This window comes from Nymphalis io, chromosome 10 (assembly GCF_905147045.1).
Source record: "Nymphalis io chromosome 10, ilAglIoxx1.1, whole genome shotgun sequence".
Lineage (NCBI taxonomy): Eukaryota > Metazoa > Arthropoda > Insecta > Lepidoptera > Nymphalidae > Nymphalis > Nymphalis io.
The window spans coordinates 3,982,060-4,003,296 of NC_065897.1; the positions used below are offsets into that span (position 1 = coordinate 3,982,060).

Here is a 21,237-nt window from a genome sequence, read left to right on the forward strand (position 1 = left end):
ATTCACCCATTTAACTAAGTAAAATTAACAGACAACGATAAAATTTGTATGCATAAACAATACATTAGAGTGAGTATCTGATATTTAGAGCTAAATAGAGAACAATTATATATCTTTTAACTATAAAATGAGGAGATTACCGAATAGTTATGTTATTTTCTAAGAACCTACCTATACATTTTTGTATCAATATATTTTTAATTTAGAACATTTTGAATTTATTTGGTTATTTAGTTTTATAACGTAAACAGAAGTATATTAAATTGCTTTTCATAGTCATTGGTATTTTAGTTGTAAAAAATATTTAATGTTAAATAAGTAATTCAGAAAAAAACAGTGTTAGGTATTAAGTATTGGATATAAGTTATTGCACTTAGAGAATAGCACAACATCATATGTTGGGCAGGTGTTATGCCTGAATCTGATAAAACTTTCGCTTGATATAGTTCAGAAAAAGTTATAATCAGTTGATGTAACTGACGTCGAAGACACGCGGTGTCTAATAAGTGCCATCGTCGGTGAGGTCCTCATAAGTTTGGGCGGGTGGCTGTATAGGCTCTGCCTGATACAAAGCCCCTGATACGAAAGGATTGTTAGGTACGTGTTGTTGCGGCGCCGGTGGGCGAGGCGGTGCGATGCTGCCGTATGCTGGTGGTTCTGTGCCTCTCAGTGGCTCAGATGGTTTCTCCGACTATAATAATCACAGAACTTACCATTGGAGAACAATCTCATAAACTACTGTATTACTCTTTTATTAAGATATTTTCATATATAACAATAATTACAATGTTTACAACAACTTTAATATAGATGAAGCCAACAACGTCAAATCGTGTCGATAGATCTTTTGGTCAAACGAAGATAGAAAATTATTCGACTGAGTCCGGGCGTCGGACTACTGACCTAGACTTGCCATTATGTGATATTTTGTGAATTATACTAAAATTTGCGAAGTCATAGGTCTCTAGACATCTAGACTTTTTTATGGTTTTAGACGTGATACGAGTTGTTTAATTTTGGCAACAATCTTCTTTTATAGTTGAATATAGTATACAAATAAATTAAATAATTCGACATCACACACATTATAACAACCAAATTTGTTCACTATACTTTCAATAATTATTTTATTTTTATATTAAAAAAAAAAAACAAATATGTGATTTTAGCGATTATCGATAAGAAAATATAATAATACTAGTACTTACGAAGGTAGTTTCCTGATCTAAGGGCTTTAGAGGAGTTTCATAAGGAGCTGCTGTCTCAGCCCACGGTTGCAATTCACCAGAGGCGAATATTCCGTATATGGTGATGCCGATGAAATGTACTGTAGCACCCATTAAGAAAACCGCACGCCATTCTGTTATTGCCTTTTCTAGCTGATCCTATTATTAAATTCACAGGTTTCCATTATTATTATGTCTATTAAAATGATAAATTACCAACATTTTATTAAAACAACATTTTATTTTTATATTGTAAAAACGCTTAAATCGTGGCAACAGTTTTTGCAATATTTTGCATTTTTACTTTTCATAAGATTGGCACAGATTATATTCGAATCTTAATATACATTTCGAATATGTATTGTATTACAAAGTATAATTTAATATATTTAAACTGTGACTTATGGATATAAAATATACGCTTATTCGCTCAAACTTAGTGTAGCGTAACGCGGTGATAATAAAGTGCTCAGCGCGTAATGTAGCCACGTGACGCATCGGCGCGCACCCCGACCCCGCTCATTTCAAATTCACACCACGGCTCAAAACGAGCTCGATTTCCTTTTTAAAATTAGCTACGACCCACTGTCCTTTTTGTTTCGCTCAAGAATACCTAGGGCTTCGCTGGGGAGTGTCACTTCAAAAGTTCGATAAGAACGCACGAACAGGTTTCAAAGAATTCAAATGCTATTGAATATAATAAGCACGTCATTGTTCTCCTTTATAAAAGACTAGTTTTTTAATCAATGTTTTTATTAAAATATTACAAAGATCTTAACGTATGTCTCATAACAATAAAGACATTTTAGGCCACATTTGTTTATAGAATTTTAATTTTTAGTTTTAGAAATATCATTGTACATTTTTTAAATAGATATAATAAAACAGCTGGCTGCTCTGGTTTTTTACTGTATATTTAAATATATTAATTAATTAGTAATGTATATATATATGCTTAAAAGAAACCTTACCTTCTCTTGAGTCATGTAATCAATAACTATGGGGACAATGAAGCCGGCTATGGTCCCGATTCCGTTGGACAATCCCATGAGAATAGAAGCATAACGTGGCGCGATGTCCAGGTGGTTCACGTTGTAGCCAGATATAGCAAAGCCGCTACATGCAACTCCCAGGGTCAATTCGATTGTAGCCACGTACTAAACAAATATATATACTTAAATTAAATAAAAAATAATGTAATTACGTAAATTTGGGAACAGTGTCACACCAAATGGTTATAAATAGTTTGAGGGGATTACGTACTCTATTTTCTTCTCTTTACCCGTAACAACATATATGCGTAACTTAATGGTTAACAGTTGAGTAGTTAAGATGTATAAGCCTATCAAACAAATAAACTCACTTTCGCATTTCATATTACTAAAGACTGATAACGATCTAATTTACGTACAACATTTTTAATATTCATATATTCTTTAGAAGGCAATTATAATATACCTTGTTGTCGGCATACGCTACAAGAACGAAGAAGAAAGCCTCGAGTCCAAAACCACCGCAGTTAAATAGTTTCCTCACGTTCGTTGTGGTCATTATGTTGTTCTTACGCAAGTAGTCCGCCATCATACCACCAATGGGCACCAGAGACGTCATAATCAAATGCGGAATTGCTCCGACGAAACCAGACTGTGAAATTAATAGAACATATTTGTTTTTTTATTATTCTTTTTTTCAATATTATATACTGGTACAGACCAGATCTAACCTCAGTGATTTGCATATTAAATCTTGTGTTAAAGTAAGCTGACTGGAATATGACGAGCAGACAGAAGTTCCATGTCCTGCAGAAATTGGCGACGATAATCGCGTAAACCTGCAAAAAATAGTTGTTAAAAGAACTATGGTTTTCGATTTGATGTTGATAATTTATTTATTAAAATGGTTTACATACAGGTGGAGAAGTCGCAAATTCTTTCCATGGAGTGGAAAAGAAACCAGGCATGGCGGCTTGTGTTGCGGTTCCAATTGATTGTTCGATGTACGTGAGTTCTTTAGCGGTGATGTGGGGATGCTTGCTTGGTCTCTCGAAAACCAACCAGAGCCATAGGATATACCTGTTAAAAATTATTTTATATAATATTTATATTTCAGTTATGTTATACATGTTTGAAAAATATTAATATATAACTAGGAAACGTTCAAATTAAGTAATTCTAAACATATTAATTAATCACTGTATAATAGTTAAAGTTTAAAAAAATAATTGAAAATTATTTTGAGCTAAATAAACATTTTAAACTTACCATATGATACCCGAAATACCATAGAAGTAGAAAGGTGTTTGCCAAGATATGTAGTCAGTGAGGAGGCCTGAAAGCGGCATGCCAATGACGATCCCCGCATAAGTTCCGCAGAAGGCTAGAGTCGCTAGACGAGATCTTTCTAGAGGAGGTGCCCACATACGCCAAATGCCGTGACATGAGGGATAGGTAACGCCCTGAAAAATAACTTTCTTTAGGCACTACTCTGTTGGACGAAGAACTTCCCTCCTGTAAAGGATAAGGTTTCCAGAGGATATTTCCTTCACCAGATAGTATGAATTAATGGTAGGAAAATAATTAGTCCGAGACCAAATTTGTGTCCGCGATATTTGATTAAAATCCAAATCAAGGCCATTTCGACTTTTGGTCCAAAAGAAATGTAAAGCCTCTAAATCTTTACGGTAAAAAAAGGAAAGTCATATGTTAGATCCTGACTTCATGGGTTATTCTCGTAAGAAAAGTTTTAAGCTTGATTGGAGGGAACAATAGCAATGTTTGTGATTCCCTGGAAAACAAGCGTTGCTTTGAAAAAGAAAAATGTATCGTGGATTTAACTATCTATAATGTTTTGAGTTACTAACAATTCTGTCACAATTAAGTGAATAGAAAAAATATAAGTAACGAACTTATAAAACAGATACAAAAAGATGACAATCATATCATATTCACAATCTTTAGAGTTATTGATTTTATAAAAATTATAAATACTTTTTATAATAATACATACAAAAGTTCATTCGCTATGACCATAGCATTTTCTCGTTTACAAAGAATATTCTCAATCTCAAGTTTCACTAATATGATTATATATTTCTGAATAAAGCATAGAAATCCAGATAAAATGGATTATATACAATCGTTTCGTCATCGCAATAATTCAACATAAGATTTAATAGGGATACCGTGCTATTGACGAGTCGGCTAAGCTGGGTACAGGCGAATAAATACGTAGCTATGGTTACAGGGGGCTCGATAATCCTAAAGAGGCTTTGTACTTTGGGAAACGATTTCGAATGCTCTCAAGTACGTTTAATATTATTTATCTATATAAATATTCTAAAATAACATATGTGTTCTTATCTTTTATGTATAAATGTAATGTGTTAGTAGTCACGGGTGTAAATTGGTTAACAGGAAAATTGTAAAAGAAACTAAAACATTATTTTAATAATATTATAAAAGAAAATATGGAATTAAAAGAGCGCCTGGCGCTAGTAACTAAACTATAGAATAAGTAACACGTAGTTTTCATAAGCGTACCTTGGTACGCTTAGCATATTGCTAATATGTTATTACTACTAATTTTGATTGACAAAATTGGTTGTTTTTTTTCTGAATACATAATTCACGGTTATAATTATTTAAAAAAAAAAAATACAATGACTATTTTATTTTAGATAAATTTTATTACTGTAAGCGTGCTATTAAAGTATAATATTATGTAATGTATTAGTACAAGCCCCGTGATGTACTTTTTTTTTATATGTCCGGGAGGGCAAATGGCTCTACTCCACCTGATGGTAAGTGGTAGTAGAGTCCAAAAGCGACGACGGCCAGTACAGTCGGGAAGAATTTTCTGCACTAGCCGCCCCCGCATTGCCGCCCCGCAAGATGCCTCTTCACGCCTCGTTTGAAAAATATCTATTTATGATTATTCCTAGATAACTAAATTACAAAAATAAAATTAATCTAACCTATGTAATTTTTTCAAAAGTCTTTTTGTACGGACAAGTGTTAGATATAATCAATCGTATATTACTGTAAAATAATATTGTATTTGTTTAATTTAAACAAGAGCGCGAAATAAAGGGGACTAAACCTAAACGTGACGACGTACATTCGCTACGGGGCTCAAAATTTGTGCATCGATAATAAGCTTGATCATGCTCCGTCACGAACTGAATGCCAAATGTTCAAAATTTAAGTGACATGACGCTTGTTACATGTTTATTGTAACCCTCCGGATCTTTGATACTTGTCTTGTCAAAGAAACATACCAACTGATATTTAGTTTTGATGTAAATTTTGTTTTAATTTGGTAAAAAATGTAACATGAGTGAAACGCTTGTGAAACAAAATAAACTAATACGTACTTAATTGAGTGTAATTTATTTAATAATATTTTCATTTCATTTTTGGGAGTTACATATGCCTTAAGCATATGCTCATAGTATTTATTCGTTCATGCATTATTTTAAGTTAACAGAGTGAGGCCTTGTGTCTAAAAGAAAAATATTTGTGCCACTATTGTTATTTTAAATTAATGTCATATTGAAAAGCTTACAAGAAAACACTGTCAAACCCGCAAGTAATTAAAAGTTATAAAATATCTGACTTCTATAATAAATAACTTCTTACCTCAACGAAACCTTGAGCAATTTTAAGCATTACGACCGCCGCTGGTCCAACAGACATCGCGCCCGGAATAGCCATATTAAATATTGCAGAGGCAACAATGGCCGCACCGAAGATCTTGTTCGCGGGATACATTGATGCAAAAAATCCACCTGGTACTTGGGTAATTAGGTAGCCGGCAAAGTAAGAAGCATCTATTGACGATTCCACGCTAACGGTCCAGTTGAATGGCGTATCTTCCCTAACTCCAGATGATGTCTGTATAAAAATTTTACATGAAAAAATTGTCGAATCTTTGTGTCAATGAGTTTATTTTATAATTTTATATTATACTCATTATATCACAATCATTGATAAAATTTCATGTTTATTGATAAAATTTCATTATTATTTATACGGCTAGACTATATGGCTTTTACCTGAATTCTTAATTCTTAGTTACTTACATTATGTTTTTCAGTCATCTTGAGTTTAGCCATACTCATGTTGCAACGCATTCCGAACATGATGCTGAACCCGAAACAGGCGAGCAGAGCAACAGTGTAGCGCGTGCTTAGACAGGGGCATTCCGCACGGACGTATTTGTCTGTTAAAAAAAAGTGTGTATGCCAAGGTACTCACGAGAATTGATGTGGAAACATGAAAACTCATGTAGCGATCTCACGCACACATTAACACACCTACAATAACAAATCTTACGCTGACGTCATCTGACGCTTGAACTCTCAGTACGAAAGGAATTATATTTTCGTTTAATGTCCTTATCTCTTATTTTGTTATCATTTTAAGTAACAATGTTTATTTGTTACTGACCTATGTGACGTGGAGGTGGTCTATCCGGAGATGGCGGTGTTTCAAGGTCCTCGCCATCATACATTTGATCATAGCCTTTTTGTTCCACGTGAAAGTTCTCATACTGAGCGTTCCTGTAACAAATACGTTTTTATAGAATATTCAAATTTATCTAGATCTAGAACATGAAAATTTTATGACAAAAACAGGAAAAAAAATCAATCGCACGTGACATATACGCGGTATAATGTGTACTCTGTTGGATCAACTGAAAGAGATTTAAAAAAGAACTTTGTATGTGGTGTCCTCATGACCGATATTGGCCATGTTGGCTATTCTCAACGGAAATAAAAACAGAAGTACACAAGTGTAAATTTGTATACCATTTCATTTTATAACGAATAAGAGTGTATGACAAATTAATTGAACTACAGTTACCGTTTATTTTCTCCAATCCAAAATCCAAAGTGTAAAGAGGCGCGAATAGCAAATCAATTTTATACTTTTTAAAGAAATAACATCTTGGAAAATATTCAACAGAAATACAATAAACTTTTCGAAAACCAATTTGACTGTCATATTCTGCACAAATTTTCCTATAATTAAAACGATCGGATGCAACGTACTTGGCAAGAGCAAATGGAATTAAAATGCGCCGATCGCAAATAGGAGAGACATGCAGGTGCGCGCCTGCGACTGATCTCGAGTGCTCGTTAAGGAGGTAATTTTATATTCATCCTCGAAAGCTGCATCACACTTTTAATACGTACTCTTGCATATTCATGTAGTAGAATGACGTTTGCATAAAATATTCAATTTTGAAAAATACTTTGTATACTGATATTTGAATTTTGTTATTGTAACATCCCATGAAAGTCACACTGTTGGGCTTGGCTTGGTTTGACACTGGTTTCTTTATAATTCAACCTGCGGCACCTCACAAACGTGCTCGTTAGCTAGGTATTATCATCATGTTACTGATGTTTTGGTGACCATTAATTAACATATTAATAATAATTCTCCTTTTGTTTCGCCGTAGTCGGATAAATAAATTTACTATCATATTAAAATCTAATGTCATCACTATTTATTTTAAATGACTTTATTTGTAATATAACAATGAGTCACTACGTATAAATGTGAAAATGAATACGTCACTGTTCATTGTTTCTGATCTATTATTAAGTCGATAATTTATCAAATTAGTTCTATAACAAATCAACGATATTTGGATACAATATCAAATACTGATTGTAATACATTTATAACATATTCATTTAAAATTCTAAAAAGTGTCAAAATATATTTTTTTATTGCAAATAAAAATATTAACGTCTTTGCAAATTAAACTTTGACTACAGAAATGTACATCAAATTGTTATTTCGTGGTATTTTTAAACATTCATAAAATCAAAGTTACTGGCGTGTAAATTCATTTTTCCGCTGACAAAAGTAATAAATGTGACTATCTGTTCGGTCCCCCTCCGGCCGTAATGAATCGTCGTATAAAAGGCATAACCAAGTGGAAAGGACGCGTCGCGACGCTCCCCCGCGCGTTGCCTGCAACCTCGCTAATGCGTTTAGTTCTGACTGGACGAGATGACGCGTCAACAGTTGCGTCAGAAGGGGTACCACGTAAAACAAAACCTAAATGAAATTGCTATTTGATATCACCGTATTTGCAAAATATTTTATCATTTCTTTAAATTGATGAAAGAAAATTCGAGAAATTTACTTGGTTATTTTTTTAATAAGCATTTTAAATTGTTCAAAATACATTTTTTAAATGATCTTCATCGTTAAAAGGTTTCTTATATTGACATTAATCTTTAGTCTATAAAAATGACACTGTCACGTTTTAATAAAAACATACCTCGGGTAACAATATGAAACAGAGATTATCTGTTATCGTGTGCGCTCCCCTTTGATCGCGCGCTTTACGCATTGTGCCGCTAATGCACCCTATGCCTATAATTACGTGACGTCACTAAATGCTATGATTACTGTTTCATCCTTTTATACCGTAACGTATAGCACAATTTTAAATTAAACCGGTTATTACCAGTAAGTTGAGAAACAAAAATATTTCGACGAATGAATGTTATAATTTCATTGTAAAGGCCTTTTAACATAATAATTTTGAAGGACGAACCAAGTCTTTGGACGTGTGGTAAGATGTTTATAGTTATTGTACATCAATAACCAATATAACAGACATGCGAATTTGAATGATTCGAAACGTTTATTATAGGGACGCTTTTAAATTACGTCCCGCAGACAATTCTATTCTACTATCCATAAACAAAACAAATCTATTCGTATACAGTAACCAAAAATACATTTAAAATGTTTATTTTTAACGGAAAAAGAGCTGACTAAAGCATTGAGTTTGTTTTTATAATATTTATTTATTTTCAAGATATGAGATATTTAAGTATTTTATAATAATATTTTTCTTACTTTGGTATCTGAAACTGAGATCACTGCTATTTTGCGATAGTAACAATCTTGCAGTTAATTTTGAAATTAACGCCGACCGAGTTCCACTTAACCAACTTCTGAGTAACTAACTTTGTCGTCTCTATCGGTATCACCCTTTGAGACTTCCCTCACAATTAAAAACTATATGAACTAGTATGTTACATGTAATATAACACGAAGATTAAAACTTAAATTTTCGAATAGTATCTTGGCTATATAGTTGGTATAAGTAGGTAAGCGAACCTTTTGGTCATTACCTTTTTTTCTCGATTTGCCAATCGATTTGCTTTTTATCAATAAACTATTTGGAAATAAGAATAGAAAAAAAACATGCGATGCATTCCAAACATGTCAAATCATGCATAAAATATTTTTCTTTAATTTTCAATAAAGATTTATATATATTTTCATTAAAGTAGTTAAATTGTTTTAACGGTAAAAAGATGGTATAGAGTTTGTAACAAATATAAATTGTCCTTTTTTTAATTTGAAGACAAAATAAAAATTCCAATTTCAAAATGTATATAATTTTAGATTCTATACAAACAATTGTATAATCAACCACTATATTAAGTGTAAGAACATGAAATTTACAAATTGAATGAGCAAAAATTTAGCACATATTGCTAACTGCTACCTATAATTAAAAATAGGTAAAAAGCAGTAACAGAAATAATACACCAAAGACACACCGTAACCGCAACAGCCTGTGAATGTCCCACTGCTGGGCTAAAGGCCTCCTCTCCTCTTTTTGAGGAGAAGGTTTGGAGCTTATTCCACCACGCTGCTCCAATGCGGGTTGGTGGAATACACATGTGGCAGAATTTCAGTGAAATTAGACACATGCAGGTTTCCTCACGATGTTTTCCTTCATCGTAAAGCACGAGATGAATTATAATCACAAATTAAGCACATGAAAATTCAGTGGTGCTTGCCCGGGTTTGAACCCACGATCATCGGTTAAGATTCACATGTTCTTACCACTGGGCCATCTCGGCAAAGACACACACCTCTAGGAAAATAATTAATTAAGAAATAATTCCACTAATTACTTTAAAATTGACTTAACTTAATTAGTCGTTGATATTTAAGTAATTGAACAGCTATAATTTCACGTTTTCTCCAATTTCGAAGACAGACCTGCCCGAGACGTTAAGAGCGGGGCGTTACAAGGAGCACGTTGCGTTTACAATATGCACTTGAGTACTTACTATGAATACTTAGACAGGGGAGTATTTACATTTGGTGGGTATACCAATTCCATAAATTACTTATAAATATAATTAAGCTTTGAAATGCATATAAAATAAACCTCAATTACATACAAACGATCTAAATTATAATTATTAAAGTGACTTTATTTTTATATAATGTTTCTTTTGACAATAGTAATATTTTAATTAAGAAAACAGATCTGAGTCATTATAATCGTTATTATTTCACAATGATCATTAATTTATTTAATTTTTAGCATAATATTAATAATAAAATATCTATATAAAAAATCATCCATTTCGACCCTGGTGAGCACGTGGGTGGAGGGTAGCTATTACACCCCAGAAGCCACCCTTTCTAATTGATTTACAATTGTCGGTTAAATTTGTTTTCCGACCACCCACTGATCGGGGATCGTAAACGCATAACATTGCTGTACCTTTAAAGGCAAAAAGTCAGCATATATAATGTGAAATAAGTTGTTTGTATCTATATATCATTTAGATTTGGACTTTTGCGGCGCGTATAATTACTAAACATAAAATATTCACGCATAATTTGCGACACTAAAAATATACATATAAATTAAGAATTTCTATAAAATATGTATATTATATACAATATAACTGTACCTTTATTATCGATTTAATTTAGTTTGATAAAAAATAATTAAATCGTTTTAATAAAATCGAGATTTAATAAAATAAGATTAAGTAGGCGGAATCATTCTCAATGAAAAGATTGAATTCGAAAAAACAATTTTGCTTTTTACATAATTATCTCTATCAGTGACGGGCCGGTCGGCGTGGTTGGTAGATACTTGCTTTTCACGCCGAAGGTTGTGGGTTCGATTCCCACCCAGGTCAGACATTTGTATGCATGAACATATCTGTTTGTCCTGAGTCTGGGTCCGACACATGAATATCTTCGCGAGCTATTCCTTCAAAGTGGATCATTAAATTAATGATAAACAAATTAAAAACTAAATAGTACGAGCCTCAGTTTGAACATGAATCATTAATTTAGTTCTCCGTCTCACCTCTTTATATTAAAATATCTAATTAATAGTCAACTTCAATGAATATACTTATATTTTATAATTAATTTCTGCAAGCACGTTTCTTGCTAGTTAGAAACTATTTCTAATTCTCTCATCAATACTTCAACAGGAATGACTCAATACAATGAACCTCATCAAGTACTGCTGTAGATAGAAACTCAGAGAGTTAGCAAGATCTAGCAAGTCCTACTTTTGCAAAAAATTCAGAGGAATCGAACGAATCAATAGTCATTCCATTCAAGGAATCCACGAGAAGCGAGCCTGTCAACTTCAGCGAATTGCCCTGAGTGAATAAAACATGTAATAAATGTGGAAGCCTATTATGTAGTTGCGTATGTATTCGATATAGTCACAAAATAATTTGCACAATTAACTTTGTGTGTGTATGTATATTGTATGTATATAATACGTTAACGTAACACTGCCTCGTTGGTCTAGTGCTCACTTAAAATGCTGTTCCAGAGGCTCTGGATTCGAATCCCGTGTCGGTCTTTACTGTTTTTTTTTTGCAGTTTTTTCTGTACTTTTGAAAATATTATATTATAATAAAAGTATTTCAAGTAGACTTTGTTTACTACCCAATTGTTTATTTAAAATTTTCATGTTTAATTAAATACATAAATTGTTCATATTAAAAACTTATATTTAAATTCATAGTTCATTGATTATATTAACTACTATGTAATATAATTATATCAATAATAGTTTCCATCTGAAGTCTTTGTGGCGTATGTTAGGTAGCCTTTTTTCCAATTGCATCAATTTCCACCCGTTTTTGAGTGATTAAGTTACAAAAAATGCTAACATTCAAACTTTCACATTCATTATAATAATAGAATAACGCCGGCTATATTAATATTCTTAATTAAACTTATGTATTTATAATATTAATATTTGTTTCATATTTTAAAAAGATAATTAATAAATATAAATAAATTAACACCTTAAATATATTATTAAAAAACAATAGTCAATAAATAAATCATGACATTGTTTCACATTTCAGGAGCACGGATATAATAGAGTTATGACAAAAATGGCGTTACTCCCTAAGAAATATCACTTGGTGAACCCGAGACGCTTGTTAGTGTCTTCGTCTTTATTTATGGCCAGATTTATTTTATGACCGGGGCTAGATACCGGCTGAATCGAATGAACCGGAAATCTGTGACAAAACAATATTCCTATCGGTTTTTTTGGGCCAAAAATCATAAATATTAACAATTATGAAATCTCATTTTATAAATGCTATTTACGGGCTTATTATATTTTCGTATTAAATAAATGAAATGATTAGACAATTATTAGTTTATTAAAATCTGATACGAAAAAAGGAAATTGCTTTCTTTAAGACATTGAATTTTCTTTGTTGCCTTCACACTAAACATATTTATAGTTTAAGGAAGGGCAAAGTGCTTAGAAGATATTTATGTGAGTAGTGTGAAAGGTCAATCACACCAATTTGTACTACAAAAGTGTGCGAGGTTACACTTTCATTCGTATCATTAGCAACGAAAGCCTTTGTCTGTTACTTCCTTTGAATAATTGAATCTATGTTTAACGTATTTTTAATAAAATTATTTATATTGATTCTACGAAACAGTTCATTTATTAAAAGAATAAAAATAAAGAGATTTACAGTACTGAAATATCATCATTTTCCAAAAAAATATTTAAAATCACGTCCAAACAATCGAACGTGCTTTCAACGGGACATTTTCACACTTTAATTTTATTTTGTCGTAGCTTGGAGAGTTCACCAAATAGAAATATCATAAAAATGGAAAGCAAATAAAACATCGTGCCGTATTTGCGATGATATTTGGTTCGCAGATTCTTATTCTCTTTGTCGGAGCCTAATCTGTCGGGAGGAACGACGCGCACGTTTCGAACCCACCCTTATTGTTTCTTGAATTTCTGCGATCAGTTGTAGACATCTTATCGATAGACATATAAAACATGTATTTATTATAATGTTTGGTCAAAATATATTTTATTAAGACAATCATTCTGCGCTAAGTCTGTCTTCATTATGTAAAAATAAAAGCTTTTAAAGGTTACGATTAAAATATTATACAAAGTAATAATATTTTACTTCAACATCTAACTCTATTAAATCTTTAAGCGAATGTTATGTTAATTTATTCAATGAACAAGGCAAAGGGAAACAATCTCATTCCTTTTAACCGACTCGAACTGTAAACGTTATCAGCGCGCTTACTGCAGACTGTAAATAAATTGAAGAGAACTCTCGAAGAAGGAAAATCCCTACAAATCTCCGCTTAATCCCGGGAAACGATTTGAAATCCAGGTTAGTTGTAAATATCAATTACACAAATACCCCGGCTTTAGGGTGTAAACGCTTTACACGAATTGAAACTCAAGGGCTGAGTGTAATGATCGTCTCGTTCGTGTCAAATTCTTAGTGTTTATGAAAAACTTTAAAACTTAACTTAATTACAACATGATTACGTGACGTACAAACATATGACACAGATATAGCAAATACAGTATTTTAATTAAAGTATCATTTCTTATTTTTATCAGATTATTATTTGCAGGAGTGACAAAAAGATGATCTTCACTTTGGTTAATTTACATTCTATTATACCTAAGTTAAATATTAATAAGTTACCTAAAATCATAATGTACGTTAATCAACTAAATATTTTATTCATATTAAATTAAATGTAAAACAACCACTGTTTCGAAATGAAGCTATAAAATCGAAATAAATATTTAAAAAAATAATTAATTACTGCGACTGGCAATAGTGAAATTAGAAAACAATAATAAGATTTGTAAATCAAAATATTTAATTTAATAGCAATTAAAGTAACCTGAATAAAATAGGCTCAAAAATAATTTCGCATTTACGAATTCAAATATTGATAAATGCTCAACGGGAAGAGGGAAATAATGAAAAAAAAATGTACAAGACAGAAGCAATTGGACCAGTCCCGTGGGTATTATGCCAATGACGTACCTATAGGTTGACGTACATTTGGTAACGACAATTTTAATAATCGCGTCACAAGGTCTCGTTTGGTATCGATTTTTTAACAATCTGCTTCGTCGATGCTTCTTTTGACAAGTAATTATATAAATGAAATCGTACCGACTCATAATACCTTCGTGTTAAAAGTAACGGTATAAACTGTATATTTTAAATAAATTATGTGAAATAGTATACTAAAACTTGAGTAATAAAAGTTAAAAAAAAATAGGTACATAAAACTTTACGACACTAAAAACAACAATCATTTATGTATATTTCGAAATGAAATATTCTAATCTTTTCGCAAAGCACCTAACTATCGCCACAGATAATATTTAAATATATCTGTCCTTCACATCTATTTGCCTGATGGGCACTAAATCACGCGACAACTCGGCATGGTGAACGGTCACACCCTGTGCCTACATTTATTAAACTTTTTATCTCGACAGGGAGAGAAAGAGTTATGAGTACTATATGCCCGATTTGAACAAACATTAAATCTTACCATAAAACAATAAGGCAATTTTTTTTTAATTTTTGTTCAATTCCCGGATTGAGATAATAAAAAAAATATTTTTAGATTAGGTTTTTTGTCACGAATTTCTTAATAGCCTGACCACTCTCCGGTCATGTCGGATTGCCCATTGGGTTACGAGAGTGAAGGTATAGAGAGTGTATCTGTGTTTGTCTACACACTTGTGCACTTTACCTCTAGTCATGTTAGCTAGTCTCCGTTGGAAACGGCCGCCCTATAAAAAATTGTTAGTAAGACATAAAGAATTTTAAATGTAAATTATAACTTCAATATGATATAAGCTGTATCTATGTATGCAATAATTTCAAAAATATATCAATATGTCATTTAAAAATGGTATGAATACTATATTCATTACTTTTACAGATTTTAGTACCAGTGACACCCTCGGACAAGCATACAATACAAGACTTTATTGTATGGTTTCTCTCCAACTCGTAAAATATTATACCGCTTTAGTAATCAGCAATTCCAACATGAGCACATCTTAAGTCTTATTAACAAATAGTAGGAAAAATCATTTCCCTGTACTAGACACATAATAATAAGGTCATTCTCCGCGGATAACAATAGTAAAAAATATAAAGTAAATTGCAAACTTTTCCTGCTAGTTCAATCATAAAAACAAATTGGCATAGCTGACATCGTAATTCCATCCCTGGGGATGATCGCGTAGAGCATAATATGTGATTCAGAAGACATAAAACTTAACTATCAATTGATATATGTAACAAGGGTCGAAATATTACTTGACGACAATTGAAGACACACTTTTATTTTTATTATCTATCAGTATCGATATATATTTAATTATAAGTCGAAAATTATTATTGCCGTATTGTATTACTTTAAATAATATTATAATAATTATAAGTAAAGTAAGTAGAGGTTATATTCAAATCTATTTATATGTTACTCGGTTTACTTTATTAAAAATACTATTCGTAATTTTATTTTAACTTAAAAAAACAGCTTCAATATTACACTACGGAATGAAAATTATCTTTTTTAAATATAGCTGAATATTGGGTATATAGATGATAATTAAATGTTTTTGTTAATAGCGATATAATACAAATATATATGTAAAGTGACTTATAAATTATTTGTTAAATTGAATGAGAGTTTATAAGTCTTCACTTGAATTAATTTATTATTTCACGGTACTTACAGTAGTCTACGCCAAAACATTTTCCCTGTGGATTTCTTCGCGTGGAATCAACAGGTTATACTAGAATCACACCCTCAAAGTTTCCTTAACAATTTACCACCTTATACCTTAAGCGTAGAGTCTTTATTTCAATTACTTATCCCGAGGGAAAAGCAAAACAACCTGTAGGATCATTTAAGTAGATTAAGACAATTATTATCCATTTTTAGTTCATTTTTGTATAGTTTTAATAGAGAATTCTGAACAGCGATGTTTCTTAATATGACACGTGTTATCCGAGAATGAATTATGTAATCTTTGACACTATTCCACGGTTTCACTATAAGAAATGAATGAAATTACACTCGAAAGACGCGGAACAATTAATTTATCGTATTTGATCGGGAGCGTTGAGACGGTAGTGACGTCACGGGAGCTGATATCAAACTAGCCAGAAATGCGTGCCACGCTCCCTCTGTCCTTTCTCGGAGTGAAATTCTGCAAAATTTTCATTTTCTCTTACAATTCCGATCATAATTAATATAAAAGTATTAAGTTTGTTAATTTCTTTAATGATATAACTATTGTTAAATTCTATACTCATGGGCAACATAAATATTTTTATATTGTTTTTGTTTTTGAAATAATTTAATAGTTTTATTTTGGCAGGAATAAGAATAAATTAGACAACTATGTATTCATTTTATTAGATACCAATTTATTCTTTATCGAAAACTCCAGAAGCTAGAATTTAGCAAACAACAATATCGATTGCTCCCATATCCATATCTTATCATGATAACGTGATGACGCGAAAAGAAAAGATTACCAAAAAAAGGAAATGGCACCAAGAGTTTTATTTACTTCAATATATTTTATTATATAAAATAGCGATGATATGATGTTATGATTATAATTAAATGCATATTTTATCTAACAATCCAATGTATATTAGGTAGACAAATTATATAAAGTAATTAATTATATTGAATAATATATTTAAAAAAAAATGTACTATATTTTTCGCAAGTAGTTGCAGAATGGCGTTAAAAGTCTTGCGAATGCTCCAGATTCACAGACAATGCCCCAATTTATATCCAACTCACTTACTGGAGTAAGGCGAGACAAGATAGTGAAGAAAAAGGATAAATAACTTCTATCTCTTACTATCGCTCTCTATTACATAGTTATTACAGTTTAAAATTACATTTTTACTAAAGTAACTTTTATCTTATATAACTCAAAGTTGCCATTCCGAATTTGAACCCACAACCCTAAGCTAGCTTTCATCATCTGTCTCTTTCGATAATGAGTGAAAATGCCAAGTAAATGCTTAAAAACGAACCATTTGCTTCTTATTACAGATATAGTTTTGTTTATTATGTGCGTTGATAGTTACTATAGTTATACTGGTATAAAGCATGCTTGATTTAGCGCAAACGGAATGAATAAATGGAATCATTAAACGATGGAATCAATAAACGGAATCAATTACTAAAATAACATAGGAAAAAATTAGTTGACTGGATATTATCAATTTTACTTTTAACATCATTAAAAATATACAACTTGTATGTTTCTTTGGGAATCGATTTTCATTATTTTTGCTCAGAAGAATACAATAGCTTTTTATATTGCCCAACTCGGGATCGAACCCGAGATCTTGACCTATAAACACTGGTCCAACAACTAAATACGTACGTACTAAAATTGATATGCATACATCATACACTATCACAAAGGAATCTTCGTAGCCCTAAAAAAGTGAACAATTGTTATAAGTTGGTAGTCCAAAACCTCGATCTATTATAATAACTTCCAAAAAAAGCAATAAACAAAGCATAAACTAACAGCCTGTAAATGTCCCACTGCTGGGAAAATACATTCTCTTCTTTTGGGAAGAAGGTTTGGAGCTTATTCCATTATGCTCCAAGGTGGCTTGGAGGAGATACGTGAGGCACAATTTATCCGAGACAGGCAGGTTTTTTCGCGATCGTTTCTTTCACCGACCACGAAATAAATTATAAACACTTAATTAAAATCGTGAAAACTCAGTGGTCTTTGAACTCGCAATCGATTAGGATTCAAGTATTCTAGCCACTGGGCCATCTCGACTCTGGTAATAAATATATATTAATATAATATTTACAATCAAAATAAACATAATTATTAATTAAATTATTACTTAATTTCCTATCATATTAGTAACAATGAATTCAGTATAACAAAGGATAGATAATGTAATAGCCTAATGGTTATCAGTATGCGCTTACAAGCATCGATGGTAAAAAAGTTAAAAAACGTCACAAAGCCAATTACATTAAAACATTCGAAGCGGCACAAAGGGCAGAGAACAATGGAGCCTGCAAGGAACCCGCGATACGTCTTTCAATGCTTTTAACTTTCAACTGATGGCAGCGAGGGAAAAATGGTGACGTTCCGCGACAAATGCCCGTAAAATAGTGATGTTTATATACATATTATCGATAGCGATAGAATATATTCAATTTAAAATAACGTTATATATGTTTTTTAATAATTAATATCATAAATTGAATTGTATGAAACGAGAAAAAAAATTGCAACCGAATTGAGAACCCTTGCTGTATAAGTCGGAAAAAACTATATAGTCGGCGAAGTTGTTATTGGAACTTTGGTAGTAAGTAAAATTAATGTTAATTTAAGCAGTTAAATGGAATAGTTTGGTGTTATTAAAAATATGTATTAATCAAGACTTATTTGTAGTACATAATATATCAAAACTAATGCTAAATCTATTTCCTTCTTCAATTGGATATACAGATACACTTCTTACAAAGTGGATGCGTTAACAACCATAACATTTAAGACGTTACATTTCTTATTCACCCAGACATCAAGACAGCGGTAAATATTAAAGTTATTTTGGTGGTAGAATAACGAGTAAGTTGCCGGTCCCCACAAAATGGCTTGGGCAAAACCTAAATACTATCCCTGCTATTGGTATAAAAGATTATATTATTAGATAATTATATAATAATTATGAATCAAGCAGGACCCGGTACTTGTAATATATGCAGCGATGAAAAAAATTTTCAATTTGAAAATTAAACGGACTTTAACCTGGTAGTGTTTCATGTCGTAACCGTACCGTAACCGTAACAGCCTGTGAATGTCCCACTGCTGGGCTAAAGGCCTCCTCTCCTCTTATTGAGGAGAAGGTTTGGAGCTTATTCCACCACGCTGCTCCAATGCGGGTTGGTAGAATTCACATGTGGCAGAACTTCAGTGAAATTAGACACATGCAGGTTTCCTCACGATGTTTTCCTTCACCGTAAAGCACGAGATGAATTATAATCACAAATTAAGCACATGAAAATTCAGTGGTGCTTGCCCGGGTTTGAACCCACGATCATCGGTTAAGATTCACGCGTTCTTACCACAGGGCCATCTCGGCTTTTTTATGTCGTACCTCATGAAAAAAATAATTCTTCGATATTAAAATAATCGTGTTAATAACATCACTAATAAAGAAGTGAGACGTAACCAATAGGGTATCACGGGTTGGTTGCACCGCAAACTCATTTTATAAATCGTACGTTCGTTCGCCCGGAACCACGCGTTAAGTCACCCTACTTCGATAATACACCCTCAATACTAAATATTCTATAGATAACATATCATAAACAAACCTGTTTGATTTTTTACCTGTTTTAAATTCAAAATTTTATCATTTAACAGTAAAAGTTAATTATATCTGAATCTGTTAAGGTAATACAAGGAAAATATAATAAATTGACCTTTTATTAATATTTCTTAAATATGTGTCGTTAAAAATAATTTGTAAAAATGCTTGGATTTAATTTGTTAAATTAAAAAGTTAAAAAAAATTACAAATAATTTTTTCTATAAAAAAGCTTTTTAGGTCTACAAACATGGATAGAAAAACACATCCCAATATTCTTTTATATAAACGACGGTCGAACCACTCGCTTAATAGACAGTATCAAGCCAAAGATCTTAAGTAAATCAAATCGCCCCATGAATGGGGAATGAACCCGGAGCTTTTCACGGAGTTTTCTGCAGATGGCTATCACAATGGCCGGGGATCAAGGCAACTTATCTCCGAAGAGGTCAAAATGTTTCTTAACGCTTATTTAAGTCGCTTCCATTTTATACGAGAGATGCGAAGGTATAATTTTACAACTTGCGATCAAGTCTAGACTAAAATAATCCAATTCTAAACTTTATGCATTTATATAACTTAACAACTAAAACGGCTTTATATAATAAACTTACTTAAGTATTCATTATTACCAACAAGATATTAATTATTTCGGAGAACTTCTTATAAGCTTTCATTTTACGAATAATATTTTGAATATAATTTCTTAAGATCAAATTTACATTTTTATGGTTCGTAAGCACCCAATAAAAGCTACCGCAAATCTTGCAACAGGCACAAATCTGTAAAAGCCGAGTGAAGCCGTACGAAACCCCTTTCAGTTGGGCGAAACATTTCACCGCTACTATGGGCTTTGAAAAACAACAATACAGTACGCCATACGTATGTATGAGGATACGCAATATACTTTAAAAGTACGAACCATAGACTGACGAAACTAACAGAGGTACGCACGACTTTAGAATTACTGTTTAGCAGATAGTATCAATAAATAACGCATTTTTAAACGGTTTTATTTGACCTGTTTGTTGTTGGATAAATAAATAAATACAAAATAGTGCTACAAGCGCAAAATTGTACGTCTCAATAGTAATTGTTATATTAAATATTTGAGTTAATAATTTTAAATGGATTGAATACTATAGTTTTAAGTGCAAACCCCTACAACAATGTTTATGTCTACAATTATCCTGCACACAAACCAAATAAGTTGTCATCCTATTAATAAAATCCAAGTTTCTCATGTTATGTTGTTATCATTTTTCTTGGATTTGTAACTTCCTATTTTACTAGACAAATATAATGTCAGCGAAATTGTATTGTTCATGCGATTGGCGTAATAGTAAGACTTCACGTTTACGTTGGTTTTGTGTAGCCAATAAGAAAACGTTATTTACTAAATAAAAAAAATACAAACATTATTTTTAATCATTGATTTTTATAACCCTTTAGCATTAAGAAACACACTAAATAAAATAA

At 31.8% G+C, this 21,237-nt stretch overlaps 1 protein-coding gene across 1 annotated transcript in view; it reads right to left on the minus strand.

Annotated features, from left to right (window-relative positions):
- Positions 1-351: 351 nt before the first annotated feature.
- The window catches only part of LOC126771269 (vesicular glutamate transporter 1), a 50,570-nt gene continuing 29,684 nt past the window's right edge, over positions 352-21,237 (minus strand). Inside the window, exons 4-13 of the mRNA XM_050491062.1 lie at positions 6,674-6,786; positions 6,307-6,446; positions 5,864-6,118; positions 3,488-3,681; positions 3,136-3,298; positions 2,950-3,057; positions 2,685-2,870; positions 2,198-2,383; positions 1,209-1,385; positions 352-691 (exon numbers count right to left, since the gene is read on the minus strand). Of these exons, the coding sequence (XP_050347019.1) occupies positions 500-691; positions 1,209-1,385; positions 2,198-2,383; positions 2,685-2,870; positions 2,950-3,057; positions 3,136-3,298; positions 3,488-3,681; positions 5,864-6,118; positions 6,307-6,446; positions 6,674-6,786 (1,714 nt within the window). The 3' untranslated portion in view covers positions 352-499. The remainder of the gene's footprint in view (positions 692-1,208; positions 1,386-2,197; positions 2,384-2,684; positions 2,871-2,949; positions 3,058-3,135; positions 3,299-3,487; positions 3,682-5,863; positions 6,119-6,306; positions 6,447-6,673; positions 6,787-21,237) is intronic.